The sequence below is a fragment of the Natrix helvetica genome (assembly GCF_964273705.1).
Source record: "Natrix helvetica genome assembly, chromosome: 7".
Classification (NCBI taxonomy): domain Eukaryota; kingdom Metazoa; phylum Chordata; class Lepidosauria; order Squamata; family Natricidae; genus Natrix; species Natrix helvetica.
The window spans coordinates 41,447,527-41,465,030 of record NC_138558.1 but is presented as its reverse complement, the minus strand read 5'-3'; the positions used below and the strand labels follow the sequence as shown (position 1 = coordinate 41,465,030).

The 17,504-nt window shown below is 40.3% G+C and overlaps 1 protein-coding gene across 1 annotated transcript in view; it reads right to left on the bottom strand.

Moving 5' to 3' along the window:
- The window catches only part of TUSC3 (tumor suppressor candidate 3), a 143,210-nt gene that overhangs the window by 50,333 nt on the left and 75,373 nt on the right, over positions 1-17,504 (bottom strand). Inside the window, exons 3-6 of the mRNA XM_081959373.1 lie at positions 16,839-16,956; positions 10,535-10,675; positions 8,500-8,640; positions 2,294-2,383 (exon numbers count right to left, since the gene is read on the bottom strand). Of these exons, the coding sequence (XP_081815499.1) occupies positions 2,294-2,383; positions 8,500-8,640; positions 10,535-10,675; positions 16,839-16,956 (490 nt within the window). The remainder of the gene's footprint in view (positions 1-2,293; positions 2,384-8,499; positions 8,641-10,534; positions 10,676-16,838; positions 16,957-17,504) is intronic.

Below are 17,504 nucleotides of genomic sequence, written 5' to 3'. Positions count from 1 at the left end.
ATTTCATGTAGGCTTCCAATAAAAAAAAAACTTTTCATGCAAAAATTACAATTCTTTTTGTTTTCTGTTATTTACAAAAAACAAAATCTCACACTAACTCAATTTTCAGTCCTTCTACGATAGGATGAAAACTGATCACATGGATGCCTTAATATCAAAGCTGTGATTATTGGTATTCTTATGATAATTTATTTGCCTATTTGTTATCAAACACCAGTATGATAACAGTTTTTTATCTAAGCAGGAAAGTTGAAGAGCATTATACCAAATAATATTATATACACAAATTAAATATAAAAATCTAAGTATCCAAAGCGCAAAAAGATGAAAAAATATTCTACCTTCTTGGTTCACATTCAAAGGACATATTTAAGCATTGTGAAAAATTGGATTGTTAATTCAAGTATGCTATAAGGGTGGAATCTATTACAGCTGTGTGAAAAAGTCCTGCATGGTTTACGGTTTATGACATTTTTTGGATAGACCATTGATTTTATGATATTTTATGCTAACAGCTATGCAAATATTATTATATTTAAATAAATACTGGTGGTTTTTAAGTGAAAAGCATAAGCTTTTTTCAATTTGGTGCTGTTTAGATGGGGATTGTGAATTACAAAGCATGCTTACAATGACTATGAAAACAGATTAACTGATGCATACCCAGTGGCATGCGTGTTGCAATTACTAAGGCCGATGCTAGGGTTTTGTTAACACTTTTATTGTTTGTGACCCTGAAAAGCACCGTTTAGGTAACCAAATATGGCCCTTATTGCTTATCACCAGACGGCATCGCTTCGGCATAGACCAGCGATGGCGAACCTTTTTTGGCTCGCGTGTCACAAGGGGGGGAGCGCAGGGGGGTCGTGTGCGGACGTGCAACACACATAATGCAATGCGCGACCCCCCCAGTGCGCATGCGCGCACAACGCTTGACCGCCCCCATTTTTACATGCTTTTTTTGCCCAGGCTCCAGAGGCTTTATAGGAGCCTGGGGAGGGCGAAAAGAGCCTCCCCGCCCCCCGGAGGCCCTCTGAAGGCTTCAGGGAATGTCCGGGTCGTTTTAAGCGCTCCAAAGGTGTCAGGGAAGCCTCCAGACGGTCCCTGAAGCCTTGGGAACGCTTAAAACCAACCTCCGAGCAAACCGGAAGTTTGCTCGGAAGGTCGTTTTAAGCGCTCCGAAGGTGTCAGGGAAACCTCCGGACGGTCCCTGAAGCCTTCGGAATGCTTAAAACCACCCTCCGAGCAAACCGGAAGTCACTTCCGGTTTGCTCGGAAGGTCGTTTTAAGCGCTCCGAAGGTTTCAGGGAACCTCCGGACGGTCCCTGAAGCCTCCGGAGGGCCTCCGGGGGGGGGGAGGCTCTTTTCGCCCTCCCCAGGCTCCTATACTTGAATCTAGAAATCCACCCATTACTTTCCCTAATTTGATTGGGACTTGCCCTTCTTTGACACAGCATATACTTTGTGACAAATCGTTCACTGCAGATTATTGCCAAGGTGAGAAACAGGAGCCTACATACTAATTGTTAGTTGATTTTAATGATTTTGTCTGATGAAAGAGCTAAGTAAGAGCTTTGACCTGTAAGATACATTCAACATGTTATGAGACTTATCAATGTATTTTTTAAAAGTACTATCCGCTTGTCATGCTGCCAAATATCATGTGCATTTTGATATCAGTTCAGTTTCCACAAAAATGCTCAAACATACATTATAAAAGGACTAACACAGACTTAGAAAGACTTTGTTACATCAAAGGCATCTTTTTCAACTATAAAAATAATATGCAACTGTATTTATTACAATTAAGCTGTATTGTCTATACATTTAATGTGAAGTAAGCTAGCTAATCAGAATGCAACTAACTGATCTGTATTCTGTAGATTTAGCAATCTACAAAGGGATCTATTGGATAAAGCTGCCATTTCAAGTCAGACAGAGAACTATAAAACAACATTTAAAGCCTCATGAAAAACATAGAATCTGAGGATGCAGTTCACCATCCTCTTCTACAAAGACTTAATTGTACACATTTAACTGAAGAACAATTGCATATCAACTGTTTGTAACAGACTAACAGTTTCCTTAAATTCATTGCCAGTCTCTATAACAACATTCCATTAAGCATATATGCAATCAAATGTACATGATGAATTAAATAGTTGGGGGGGGGGGATTTCCCCAAAGGTAAACAGCCACCACAAATTTTAATATTTACTTTTACCCTCTACCAATTCATCTAGAAGCTTTTAGAATGACACTGTTAATTTTGTGCACTGATACAAGAACTTACCACTTGCCCATTTTGAGGATTTTTATGAGCATATGGAGGTCCTCGGATATGATTCCACATTTGGCCAGAAGTCATTGCAAAAACAACGCACTGAGAAATAAGCAGAAATAAAATATTAATTTACTTCATGACTAGGAAATATTTGTGTGCCTGTATATATACAATACAAACATAGCAAAGGCAACATTAAAAATAAAAATATGGTTTTCTGCCTGGATGGTCTTCTGTAATGAGCCAAAGGACAGAAAGGGGGAGTAGTGAGCTCCCTCCCATATTTGGGCATACCAGGGGTTGTAAAACACACACACACACACACACACACACACACACACACACACACACACACACACACACACACACATATATATATATATATATATATATATATATATATATATATATATATATATATTACAGAGGCAGTAAGAAAGAGGGTAAGAATATGTTACATACTGATGTAATCTAGCTTTAGAAAGAAAATCCTAATTTGTGGAAATAGTTTTTACAATCTGCCTGGTGATTTAGCTTCACTATCAATAAAAGAAGACTTAATAGATAAGCAAAATATGATTTAATTCTATCATGAGAACAATACAGGTTTATTCTAGACTGGCTTCATTAATGGGCTTAATTTTTATCCAATATGAAAAATTATAGTGATAAGATCAATTATTTGGCATTGAAAACTAGTTCATTTTTAAGTGAAGACTAATCCTCTTTTCAGACTCATACCATATGGCAGGTGTATGTTACATTCTTCCAAAAGCCCAAGATATAATGGAGGACAATGTCAGCCAGCATTAGGATATACACCTTTCATATGACTCATTGCATAGAAATGGGAGTAAAATACAGATAGTTCAGTAATAGACAGTAATAGAATAGAACAGAATTCTTTATTGGCCAAGGGTGATTGGACAAACAAGGAATTTGTCTTTGGTGCATATCATCTGTGTACATAGATAAGATACATTCGTCGAGAATCATAAGATACAACACTTTGAGTGCTGGGAATTGTTGGGAAACTGCCACCTAGGCAAGGAGGAAGGATCAAGTGAGGAATTAGCCTTGAGTTGTTGTACAGCTGCAAGTTCCATGTGACCTTATTTGGTTGTTCCCGAGAGAAAGCAAGCAGTCTGGGGATTCTTGTATTACAGGCAGAATACAATAGTTACATTGAAACTTGCAAGTGTGATCTGGTTGCTTGTGTCTGACAGTAATATAGCCCAGAATTATGGCTGTAAGTCACTGCAGTCACTGCAGTTGTAAGGCCCAATTTTAAGGCTTTTTTCAAAAGTTAAGCAAATGCTGCAGTCGTTAAGTGAACACATTCATTTGAAAGGGTATTTTTGCCAAAAACTGGCAAAAAACTCAGAAATCATGGTCCTGCAACCAAGAAATGGTGCAAGCAATGGTAAAGCTGGCTACCCCACTGAACCTGGTTGGGGGAAGCACAAACATTTACAATGTATGATAGGTGGGGATGCTTTACAATCTGTAAAATGAGGGCTATCTGTAGTTCTCCAATCATTATAACAATTATATGACACCATACTAACCTCACTTCCACATTTCACCACTGGTAAATAAGATAATGGAAAATGGAAAATCAGCTATTTGCAACCGTTTCTCAGAACATGATTGCTTATACAACTAGGAAAATATCATTATTTTCCTAATTGTATAGTGTTAAAATAGAAGGCGGGGTTGCTAATTGCATCACATTAAAGCAGAATCTTAGCTGAAAAGCAAGGATTACATTTACATTATTTGTCTTTTACTTATATGCAACTCAAAAAAATAAGAATACCTACAGTAAATGCTAGTCACTATAAAAAGCAACAGCCATGTAAAATGCTATTCAACCCATGTCTGCAGCAATTACAATCTCAAACAGAAAGCAGGAGTAGATTTCTAAAGACATGCAAATTTGACCCTAAATTAATCTTAATGCTAAATTACACTCAGAATTCATATGCCATTAAGTAACAAATATACTATGTAACAAACAACCATCTCCTCTTCTTAATGCCTACAAAAGAAGATGAGTATTTTTTAAACTACTGAAGCAGGTTAACATCTGGAATTCTCATACAGCCCTGTACGAAGTGTCACTTAGCCTCATGACTGACCGCATATATGCTACAGTGTGCCCACCCACCTATTTCTTGCAATCCTGTCCTGCAGGTCCCTATAGACACTGAGCCTACTTTGACACCCCTCAAGTGTCAAAGTTTTCCACACATTTCTCCACACCTCAGTCACTGACCGCTCACTTACCTTTGACCATAAAGGGTACCTTCTGGAAGCTCAGCAGATTGCATTGAGAATGAGAGCAAGCTGCCCCATTTGACAGCACCCCTAAACCACATGAATGCAGCCTGGAAGCAGTGCTATTTTTACAATGACTGAACTGAGAGTGCTCCAGTTCTGCATGCTGGAGGTTTTTAAGAAGAGATTGGACAATATTTGTATGGAATGGTGTAGGTTTTCTGCTTGTACAGGCTGGATTAGAAAACCTCCACAATCCCTTCCAACTCTGTTATTCTGTTAAAATCTACAGCGATAGGAATTATGATGTTCACTTATCTTCTATCAAACTATCAAGCCAATACTGAAATATAAATTAAAAAAAAAAATCTCATGAGGATTTTTTTCTGTCTAAAAAGAAACTTAGGCCCCATTCATATCCATGAGTTTATATCCATGAGTTCAGGGAAAGAAAAAAATGATGCTGGCAAATGCATTCATCCTTATTTATTTATTTATTTGATTTGATTTATTATTCCCTTTTTATTATTAAGTCATCTCCAATCAGAGTATAAAATAAACAATAAAAGAAAACCATGGACATTAACACAAATGGACAAGAAGAACAGAAAAAGGGAAGAAAATGCAACAGGGCAGATTCAATCAACAGCTTGTTTGAATAAGTGGGTCTTTATCGGATGCTGGAAATCTACAAATCAATCCATTTTCTATACATGAAAGCTGGCTGGATGACTTTGGACCAGCCATTCTCTCTCAGGCTGACTCAACTCCCTGGGTTTTGTGGAGAAAATAAGAGGAGAAAGGAATATTAGATACTACTGGTATGTTCACTACCTTAAGTTATTAATAAAAATAGTAAAGGCAGGATAAAAATAAATATTCTGGAAGAGGGGAGTTATTGCTTTTAATTATTATTTTTATCTTTGCAGGCCACCCAGAGTCACTGAGAGTGAAAATAGTAATTTTCTTTATTTAAGAAAATAAATCTAGGAGGCAGAAACAAATGTATCCCCAAATTCCCCCTAAAGCCAAGTGCTATCGAATGGGAATGGACTTACCTTTCTTAAATTTTATCTGCGCCAAATTTAAAAGTGTATTTGAGCTCTACTTTAGCAAATTTAAAACACTGTATATATACAGAATAATTCCAGTCTCAGCAGCTTTTTTAGCTTGAGTTTAAAACTTTTGGAAGCTGCAGAAAACATCTACATTCAACTATTCACAAAGCTGAACGAAGAGCAGCTTCAACAACTATGAGCCTATTGTGTGATAGCCCATTTGAAAAATGTCAGCATCTGGGCCTTTTTGCTATTTTAATGCCTTATCTATTAATAAGGAACAAACTAGCATGAACGCTAGCAGATGTTAATGAACCATCTAACTCAGAGGCAACCTGGAGGCAACATAACCTCATCTCATTATACAAGTCCTCTACATCTAGAATTGGATGATTACACAATGCTTGGGAAATTGGGTTTATAGAGAACACCGGTCTTCATTGTAGTTTCCCCTGGGCTGCTTTCCTTTTCAGAAGGCTAGGAAATATAGCTCATTTTATTTTCATTTTCTTACTGTTTCACATTTTATAATATTCAGTTCCATTTCCTCGTTCCTGTTATTGCATATTTGAGGTATCTCAAATTCACATACTCCATGGTCTACAAAATTGCAAATACTTCATGAAGCACATGGTGAAAGGAAACTTTCTATACTATGTTATGCAAATAACTTCTTCCTATTTGTGGAACATATCAGCCTTTCTATATCAATAATGTTTTTAATTACTAAGTCATGATAATACAGTTGTAATGCAGTTGTTCAGGTTTTTTTTACCCCTTGAACATTCTACATCCAAATTATTGAAGCATTATTATCCAATTTATTTTCTAAAGTAATACGGTAACTTCTCCCATCTGAAAAAAAAGAGTCTGATCCCAGGCTTTCTCTAAGAACAAATTATGATGTATAAAGTCACTCAAGTTAATTCTAAACCAGACAGAAATAGATTGCTAACAATACTGATTATATAACTGATCAGTGGATCAGACCCATGCTCTCACTTGTATAGACTCCTTATTATATTGGGCTATTAATTTTATTTTAATAGACTTGCATAGCTTGGCAGCACAGAAAACAATAAAAACAGCAATTTATCCACCAAAATCAACATAAAAATTCTATAAATACTGTAAAAATGACTGGCATCCATGGCAATACACTCCTATATATCCACACACCATCTTACTGATCTCTAATTTGTTCTGTTTCATTATTATTGTTCTTCCTGTGAACTACTTTGTCATTAACATAACCTATAGAAGATAGATGAATGAGTTGCAAATAGATTTAGTAGCTTAAATTTTTTTGGGAGTGTTAGGGGTGGGAACTAATGTAGTAATATATTGATCATTATTCAACTAGAGGGGATAATATGTGTATAATGTGAATTTTTGATGCATATTTTTAATTTTTTGATTGTTTTGTGTGTAGGGTTTTTTTGGCTTCTTGGTGTTGTTGTTTTATGGAAATATAAATGTATATATATTCTCAAACAACAACTAAGAAGCCAAATAAAATGTACACACAATCTATCTATCTATCTATCTATCTATCTATCTATCTATCTATCTATCTATCTATCTATCTATCTATCTATCTATCTATCATCTATCTATCATCTATCTATCATCTATCTATCTATCTATCTATCATCTATCTATCTATCATCATCTATCTATCTATCCATCCATCCATCATCTATCTATCATCTATCTATCTATCTATCTATCTATCTATCTATCTATCTATCTATCTATCTATCTATCTATCTATCATCGTCTATCTATCTATCTATCATCTATCTATCCATCCATCCATCCATCCATCCATCCATCCATCCATCTATCTTTTGTGTGTATATTTTTACATATATATGTCAGCCCTTTTGGAAGGCCAAAGGGTTTTAATCTGTCTTTTTTGGAAATAATCATTAATAATTGGACAAAGTGTCTCTCCTTGAAGTGTTAATATAGCTGTTGAGAAGCTGGTAAAGCTTCTTCAAAAACAACCCGTATGCACAGGCCTTCTACTGGGACACCAGTCAAGAGAATCATCTCTGCGTGCACATAAAGACAGCTGGAGATAACTCTCTGAGCAACTGCTAAGCTTGGCAAAGGATGCTACTGCTTTAGCACGTCAAAGGAGGATATTTTGTTTGCACAAACACACTTCGCAATGCTTTTGAATGCTCTGCACAGCCCTAATAATTACCCAGGTGGGATCTGACCCATAGCTGATCTTCTTGAAAAGGTCTACAGCAGGGCAAATTTGTATTTGTATCAGGTCCATCAGGCTATAAAAGAGTAACTATAATCCTTAAGCAGAATCTCACTGAGAAGCTCAGAAGTATCAGGCAGGACATTTTAGTGAGTAACCAATTGTGCACTACTTAAAAGCTGTAACATAAAAAAGGAGTTTTTGTAGGCATGGGTATACTGAATTGACACAAAAAGCTGGAGATATTTCGTAAATATTACCAAATGGTAATATGAGATTGAAAAATAAATGAATATGATTTTCATGTGGTGATACCTCCTATATACTTCTGATTTTCTTTTTCCTTTTTGACATTTTAACCTTTAGAACTACTGTCACTTTAATAAACACTTACCAATGTTGGAACCAATTAAAAGTTAGCTAAAATACCAGTATTCTCCTGACTGCTTGCCCTTACTCAACCAATACTGTTTACTGCCCTTGAGATTAGGCACAGCTGTTCCTGTTATGATTTTGTAATCAATGATGTCTTTCTCTAAGCTATTCACTGATGCAGCACTTTCTCATTAATAGTCCAAAGGAGACTTGAAACTCCGGGATATAGAGAAATGAAATATTTAAATTCAAATTTTTTTAATTTTATTTTTAAGTTGGCATACCAATGCAACCATTGCCCAACCGGTCTTGTTGTAGATGAATTCCAGGTTGTTTCGTCGCAAGTAGAGCAAACCGCCAACCAGCGACACCAGGAGGGCCAAGGCAATAGTACCTGAGTAATTTGGTGGCCTGAACACTCTGATCTGTAAAATGGGAGGAGGGGGATTTGATTAGTATAATTCTACTTTCTGATACTAAAAGAAAATGCAACCTTTAAACAAAATTGGCAGCTCATGATGAAACTTATCTGCATGAAAATCAATCAAGCCATCTAAATACAACTTTACTTGTTATGGAAAAAAAAATCTTCAAAACATAAAGCCAATATGAAGAGAAGGTGTTTCTATGAACATGTACACATGCTTAAATCCAAATAGAAACCGTTATGCTCCAGGAAATAAAGCAATAAAAATACATAAATTGCACTTCGTTAATTAAATAAAATCAATCTTAATATTTTTCTTTAAAGAAGAATTTTATAAAGTTGCAGAAAATCTCCCAAAGTCTGGAGTTCTGTAATCTGACAAGGAAGGAAGGAAGGAAGGAAGGAAGGAAGGAAGGAAGGAAGGAAGGAAGGAAGGAAGGAAGGAAGGAAGGAAGGAAGGAAGGAAGGAAGGATGGATCTTACATACAATGAGTCAGTCTGCAATGAACTACCATAATTTAAATATATTTATTAAATTTATATGTCACCCATTTTCACTATGTAGAATAGTAAAATTTATTCCATTCAAATTGCTTTAGCTATAGAGGAGTAGACTTAGCCTATTCAGGTACTGTATATAGTAAAATACTAACATAATAGCATGCGGTCTTCATAGGTGTTATTATTGTAACTGGCTAGAGAAAACAAATTCAATATACAATGCACCATGGATATATTGACTACTACCCAGTATAAAGTAACCATCGGTGGCATCGTCACTGTATTTAGGTGGCAACAATAACTCCTGTATCTCTTTATAGAGAAAGTTTTTGTCTAGTTCTCTGACCAGTGTGTCATCTAACACAAATTTGGAAAATCTATGTACCCTCTTAATGCCACTGAATTTAAGTCCCAGCAATTCCAACCAGATGGTTCAAAGTCTGATCTCAAGTAAAACAGATAGTGAAACACATGGTTGTGTCCATCATAACAGCAATCAAGGACAAAACTATATTTGAGAGAATGTGCTCAAGATAATAGGTGAAACATCTATTGTGGGTTCTATGAGTGAGGTAATTATCAAACTGGCGACAAAGCAGCTATGGAAAGAGAACAAGCTGAATAAACTGGAAAGTATTTTTTTAACCTCTCTGTAAAATAGAAATGAATGCAAAACAGAACAAGATCTATTCTTGGTGAGAAGAGTTCTTGTTTTATCCCATCTTGTTCGGGAATACAATTAGGAATCATTTGATAAATGAACTCAAGATATGCTTCCACCCCCATCTCCCCACCAAAAGATGTGAAACAAAACCATCTCCATTTGATTATTAATATTATTCACAGTATAGGAATTCCAAATCTGCCATTTGTTGGAAATTACGAGAGACAAATCAATGTAACTAGCAGCCTTCAAATGAGTGGAAAAGCTATTTCAATAGTTTTGTGCAGCACTTTTGCTACTATAGCCGTATGTAGTTAAATAATGTTTTTCAATGTATTTATGTAACTACGCTCTTATAGCATTAAAAAGTCAGCTTTCTGGAATTATTACTTGCAATAAGTAATATTTCAAGTGGATGCTTACATTAATCACCTAATTGGTATACTATCATTCCTCATGTTCTGTTAGGAAACAGCAAGATTAATATTTTAGCTATGCAAAGCAAGGTTGAAATACATCATTAATTTTTTTTCATCTTTTACATTACTATAGAATGATGAAAGGGCACCGTTGGTACTGTTATTAATTTAGTACTTTTTTGCAGGAGAATAGTGTGTGTGTGTGGGGGGGAGATCATTGAAGGGTGAATCCCAATTCCTAGGTCAATTTGTTGCAGAACCTAGAAGATTAAAGTGGGTCAGTCTTTTTCTTTTGTTAAATGACTTACATGAACATCCATTCTGTCAGCAATCCATTTAGCTAGCTGTTCTGCAGCAAATCCAATTCTCTGTAGGTCAAATGTGTCTGCTCTCTTGGGCTTACCTTTTGGGGGGAAATGCATGAAGGTTGGAGCAGAGTTCATATTGAGCTGAAACACACAACAAAGATGCCATCAAATACTAAATAAACATACCAATTCTTTGAAATCCATTATCGTAAGTCGTAATATGATGCAGAAATTCTAACAGGTAGGGTTTCAAAAGCTACTAACCTTCCAACAACCTTCCAGTTATGTTGCTACGATAATAATATCAAATATCTTACAGGTCCCTGTGAAAATTGCTGACACGTTGAAATTTCAGAAATTCTGAATATCCAAAAGGGCTAAATAACTGGGTAAAACCTAACAGGGGATTTTGAGTAAGAGAGGCAGCTCCGTAAGTGAAAAAGAGGTCATTTTCCTCCCTGGTAACCTCAGCATTTGCCCCGGAGCAACATTCTTTCAATATGATTGTTTTCTATTACTGAAGTAAAGTATCGTATTTACTTGCATAAGAACAAGCCAAATAAATATGAATAAAGTCATATTGCAATTTGATAGAGCTAGGACCCTGTAACAATTACAAGTTTGGCACAAAATTGTCTCTAATTTATTTATTTATTTCTTTGGATTTATAAACCGCCCCCTCTCCCAAAAAGGGACTCGGGGCGGTGTACAGTCAATGAAACACAGATAAAATACATAAATAACAATATAAATAATATATAAACAATTAAATACTTGAGCATTTGAGTGGAGGAGGTGAGACTGTACAAAGAAATAAATATAGTATAAAAGACCTAAAACATCCCAATTAAAATACCCAAACCCAATTAAAATATATCCCCGGGAGGTAAGACTAAGAGTGTGCCAGGCCAGCTAATTGAAACAGGTGAGTCTTTAGTTTTTGACGGAAGGAACGGAGGTCAGTGGTGGTTCTGATGTCGGGGGGGAGGTCATTCCAGAGGGTTGGGCCCATCACAGAGAAGGACCTACTCCTAGGTGTCGCCCGCTGGCATTGCCTGGTGGACGGCACCAGGAGGAGTCCCTCCCTGTGAGAGCGGATTGGTCGTAGGGACGTGTGTGGTAGGATGCGATCCTGCAGATAACTAGGTCCTATGCCATGGAGCGCTTTAAAGATAGTAATCAATACCTTGAAACGCACCCGAAAGGCCACAGGCAGCCAGTGCAGCTCGCGCAGGAGGGGTGTTACGCGGGAGTATCGTGCACTCCCCATGATGGCCCGCGCAGCTGCGTTCTGGACTAGCTGTAGTCTCCGGATGCGTCCCAAGGGGAGCCCCATGTAGAGGGCATTGCAGTAGTCCAGGCGAGACGTCACCAGCGCGTGAGTGACCGTGCGTAGGGCACTCCAGTCCATTAGGGGGCGCAATTGGCGCACCAGGCGAACCTGGTGGAATGCCCCCCTTGCCACGGCTGCCACATGGTCATCCATTGACAGCCGGGCATCAAGGAGGACGCCCAAATTGCGCGCCCGTTCCACAGGGGACAGTTGTTCGCCCCCTATGGCCAGCGATGGTATCAGCTGGCTGAACCGAGGTGCCGGTAGCCACAGCCACTCAGTCTTGGAGGGGTTGAGTTTGAGTCTGTTGTCCCCCATCCAGACCCCGACGGCTTCCAAACACCGGGATATCACTTCGACAGCCTCGTTGGGGTGGTTTGGGGTTGAAATGTACAGCTGAGTATCATCAGCGTACAGATGGTACTCAACCCCAAAGCCACGGATGATCTCACCCAGCGGCTTCACATATGCATTGAACAGGAGAGGCGAGAGGACCGACCCCTGTGGCACCCCACAAGTGAGTGGCCTCAGGGTCGACCTCTGCCCCCCTGTCAACACACATTGCTTCCGGTCGGAGAGGTAGGAGCCGAACCACCGCAAGACGGTACCTCCGACTCCCATCCCCTCCAACCGGCACAATAGGATACCATGGTCGATGGTATCAAAAGCCGCCGAGAGGTCTAATAGGACCAGGATAGAGGAACAACCTCTATCTCTGGCCCTCCAGAGATCATCGACCAACGCGACCAAGGCTGTCTCTGTGCTGTGCCCGGGTCGGAAGCCGGACTGGCGTGAGTCTAGATAATCGGATTCGTCCAGGTGTCGCGGAAACTGCTGCACCACCACATTCTCAACAACCTTCACCAAAAAGGGAAGGTTGGAGACTGGACGATAATTAGCTAGCTCCGTTGGGTCGAGCGAAGGCCTCTTGAGCAAGGGTCTCACCGCCGCCTCTTTCAAGGCAGTTGGTAAGTATCCCTCACCCAATGAGGCGTTCACCAGGCCCAGAAGCCAGCCTCGTGTCACCTCCCAGGCTGCCAGTACCAGCCAGGAGGGACACGGGTCCATTGAACATGTAGTGGGTCGCAGCCTTCCACGCAACCTGTCCAAATCCTCGGGGGCAACAGAGTCAAACTCCTCCCAGAATGGTCTCTCAAGATTCGCTGCTAACGGCCCGTTCGGTCCACTGACGGAGGTCCATCCACTCCGGATCTGAGCGATTTTGTCCTGCAGATATTCCCCAAACTCCTCTGCTCTTCCCTGTAAGGGTGCCCCCCGCGTCCCCTGAGATAAAAGGGAGCGGGTCACCCGAAACAGGGCGGCAGGGCGGTTATCCGCGGACGCAATAAGGGCGGCACAATATCTACGCTTGGCCGCTCTCATTGCCACAAGGTAAGTCCGCAAATAGGCTCTTACCTGTGATCGGTCAGATTCGGAGCGTGAGGACCTCCACCTGCTCTCTAGACGTCTCCTGTGGCGCTTCATCACCCTTAGCTCCTCAGTGAACCAAGGAGCCCGGGTGGATCGATGCCGCCGGAGAGGTCGCAAAGGCGCAACCTGGTCCAAGGCCCCAGCCGTCGCCCTATTCCAGGCAGTCACTAGGTCCTCTGACCGGGAGCGGGACAGGGCTACAGGTATTGGCCCAAACTCCGTCTGGAATCTATCCGGTTCCATCAGGAGCCTGGGGCGGTACCAGCTTGGAGAGTCTGGTTCCGCCTCCTCGCGGTGGGGGATAGCGCCAGGGAAGTCCAGCCGGAGGGATGAGTGATCTGACCATGACAGGGGCGTGATGACTAAGTCCCCTATTCCCAGATCACTCGTCCACTGTTCAGATACAAAAATAAGGTCCAGTGTGTGGCCCCCTTCGTGAGTGGGGCCCTGAACTAATTGGGTCAGGTCCATGGCCGTCATGGAAGCCATGAACTCCCGAGCCGCCTCAGAGGCCGCTCCCGTCGACGGCAAGTTGAAGTCCCCCATGACCAAGAGTCTGGGGGTCTCAACTGCCGTTTCTGAGATTAGCTCGAGGAGCTTGGGCAGGGCTGCTGATGCATAGCGAGGAGCCAAGTATACAATCAGCAAGCCCCACTGCCTCCCTGGGCCCCAGTTCACACCAAGGGACTCACACCCGGGTATCTGAGGGACAGTGAACTCCCTCGGCTCTAAACATTCCCGAATAACCACCGCCACCCCACCACCCTTACCCAGGGCCCGGGGCTGATGGAATGCCCGGAAACCTGGTGGGCACATTTCCACGAGGGGTAAACCACCCTCGTGGCCCAACCAGGTCTCCGTTATCCCTGCAAGGTCTAGCTCCCCCTCTGAGATCAACTCATTGATGAGGGGGGCCTTGTTAGTAACAGACCTTGCATTGCAAAGCATCAGCCGCAGGCCCTGGCTCTGTAGTTCCTGTCCACCTAGACTGCAGGGGTTGGTACAAGCGACCGGGCGTAACCAACAGCCACGGTCTCCCAACCGACCTTGAGATCTTCTCCTGTCCTCGCATCCCCCCCTCCCCACGACCGTTGTAATAGAACAACCCTCTGTTGAAGTGACCTTTGCTTTCCCCCCCTCCACCTCACTCCCATCCTTCCTGGACTCACCTGTTTGCCTGGCACTGGCTCTCCTCCCGGTCTGATTGGCCCTCCCCCCCACCCTGGAACCCCCTAAAAAAGATAAAAAAACATTTTATTAAAAATCCCCTTAACTTCCTGCACCTCTCGGGGTTCACGAACCCCTCATCGAGGCGGGCCCTTGAGAGAGCCAAGGGCCATACCTGCGAGAGAGGGGCCTCCCGCAGGTGGAGCAAGTCTAACCTCGAATAAGTTATTATTAAAATTCCAATGGGGGTTAAGGTGCTATAGATGGTGAAAATAAGTCAATGTGGGGGGGTAAGAGGCATTGTCCTGGTTCGTCCTTCGATGAGGGGGGGGGAGTAGGTGTCCAGATGATAAGGACTAGACAGAGGTGGCGAAGATAGTAGAAAATGGGTGATAGCCCTAGATGGTAAATAGTAAAAAATGGGTGATAGCCCTAGATGGTCCTAGATGGGCATGAGCTCAGGAACAGAGATCCAGGGTCCTCGGTGGGTGGGGGGGAGGCATTCTTGGCCCAGGTATCCAGGTATCCGTGATCCAGGCACCACTCCAGCCTCTCCATGGTCCTAGGCCAAGTCCATGGCCCTAGGCCAGATCTTCCAGTGGCCTCTGATGATTCAGGCCCTCCCCAGCCACCCCAGCCACCGTCAGCCACCGTCCTGTCCTAAAGCTCTGTCCTGGCTCCCTCCCAAAGGGCCCAATAGTCCAGGCTATCACCCAGCGCTCACCCAGCGCTCCGATATTCCTGGCGTTGATCTTTCGGCGTAATCATGTATATATATATGCACAACTACTTTCATTCAGCAGGATGGTATGTTTGCTACACAACTGAATTATGCTAGATAAATATATTATTTAAATATTGCAAAATTCAAATTATCTATTACAATCAAGTGAGATACTAAATAATTGCATTTATTCCTATTACAATGTATTCTGTTCCTTTGTTGAATATCTGTTGACAGCTCAATGTGTTATAAAATAGCAATATGAGATACTATCAAACACCTTTTTTTCTTTTTTTTTTTTTTTACAAATGTGATATCTCAGATAATGATGTGTGGATTTCCTGACTGAAACAAGAAACTGTTTTGTGAATCTAAGGCAATTGAAAGTTTTCATCTTTTTTAAATTTCTTCAAATAAGTACTTGCACAAACTCAATTATACAAAACTGGGTGACGGGATTGCTGCGGAAGTAGCTTTCTCTGATACAGGATACAATAGATCACATATTTCCTGCATTTTTTTTTTTCATAAGATACATTTTCCTTTAACAGCACCATAATGACATGACATTCTCCAGAAAGGTAAATCTATTTCCTAAAGGTCTTTTTTATTCTTTGGGTTGGACTGGAACAAAACAATAATCAAATACTTCTGATAATTCACATTATAGTCTAGATGGCTAGGAAATAACATAATGGCAGACTACTTTCCCATCTCTTCTTTTTGCCTTTTTTCTTACGCAAGAAAGATAGCAAGAGTAACATTTGAGGGCACCTATAAAAAGTCTGGGTAAGACTCACTGGATGGGAAAGAACAGCCAGGAGGGCAGGAATTTTAAGAGCCATATTCCCACTCCAGAAATTCCCCCAAATCCAAAAGGGAAAGGGAATAATTGTTGGCCAATCCATTCTGGGGGACTTTAAAATCAGCCTCTGCAGTTAGATGAAGCCCACTCTTTTTTTTTTTTTTTTTTGCATCTTGCCTTTGGGGAAAATAAGAATTCCATATTCCATGACTTGGTGGACACGTTGAATGTTCAATTCAAATTAAACTCAATCTTGGACAGACAAGGGGGAAACTAGTCAAAAATTCACAATGACTTGCTCTGGGGAATCTAAAGCCTAGATTAGATAAATGTTGGAGCTGGGTCAGAAAGGATCGAGTTCATTAGCTTTTTTTGTAAGCAGGGGAAACAAATGACATGTGTTGTTTTTCTGATACCAATTAACGTTTTACAATGGGATTGCATCCCAACAATCTCAATCAAAAGAGGACTATGTTTCATCTTAGGGTTTTAAAAATATATAAATAAACAAAGTATTTTTCAAATGTTAGAAAATAAGGGGTATCAATAAACTCATTCAAGCTGTGTTTGGGTTCTAATGATATTATAAACATATTCATGCTGTTTGGCAAATATATAGAAGTAGTTTGCCTCTGCTTACTTTTAGGGTCTTATGTTAGCTATAGGCTGATATATCTCCCATCCGCTACAACAAAAATGTGGCCTAATGCAATTTAGCTTCCAAACAGAAGTTACAAGCTACACATCAATACTACGCTATGCATAGAACAAGAAATAGAAAGTTTTTCCGAAGAAAGGATTTCTTTTAAATGCAGTTTTAGTAATCTCTAAGGCACACCCTCACCTGCTGGAAAACATCTGCACCTTCATCATAATCAACTAGAGTGAAGAAGAGCTTGTTTGAGAATGCTGAAGAGTAGCGCCATGAGTTAGCCAATACTTGATATTCTTCATTAGCTTGCCTGAAAGTAAAACATAAACATAACACGTTCAAGTTCTTAGCAAATATAACAGCTTGAATTAGCTGTTTCCCTGCAAAAAGGTATTGATATACAGTAATTACCTGAAAAACCCTGCTAAGCTATCTGAGCCAAACTAAAAGATGGAAGAATAAAACAGAAATAATAATTAGTGGTTTATCCATTGTAAATAAACAAAGATTGAAAAGAAAGAAATAATAAAAGCAAAGTTATTTTTTGTTTCTAAAGTACCTATAGTAATAGGCGCCCTGATGCAATCCCAAAATATCTGAAATACCACTTGAACAACATTGGCATCGACAAAATCACCATGGTCAATTGAAAAAGGCAGCTTACTTGGAACAACTTATAACTTATGATGGTTAGAATTAGGGTTGGGTTGAGCCAAACCAAAACAGGTAGTTCCCAACTTATGACCACAATTGGGATAGGAATTTTGTATTGTAATTCGTTGTGGTCATGAGTCAAAGCATGACATGACTGAATCCCATTTTACAACCATTTATACCAGGTCAAGTCACTACAGTTGT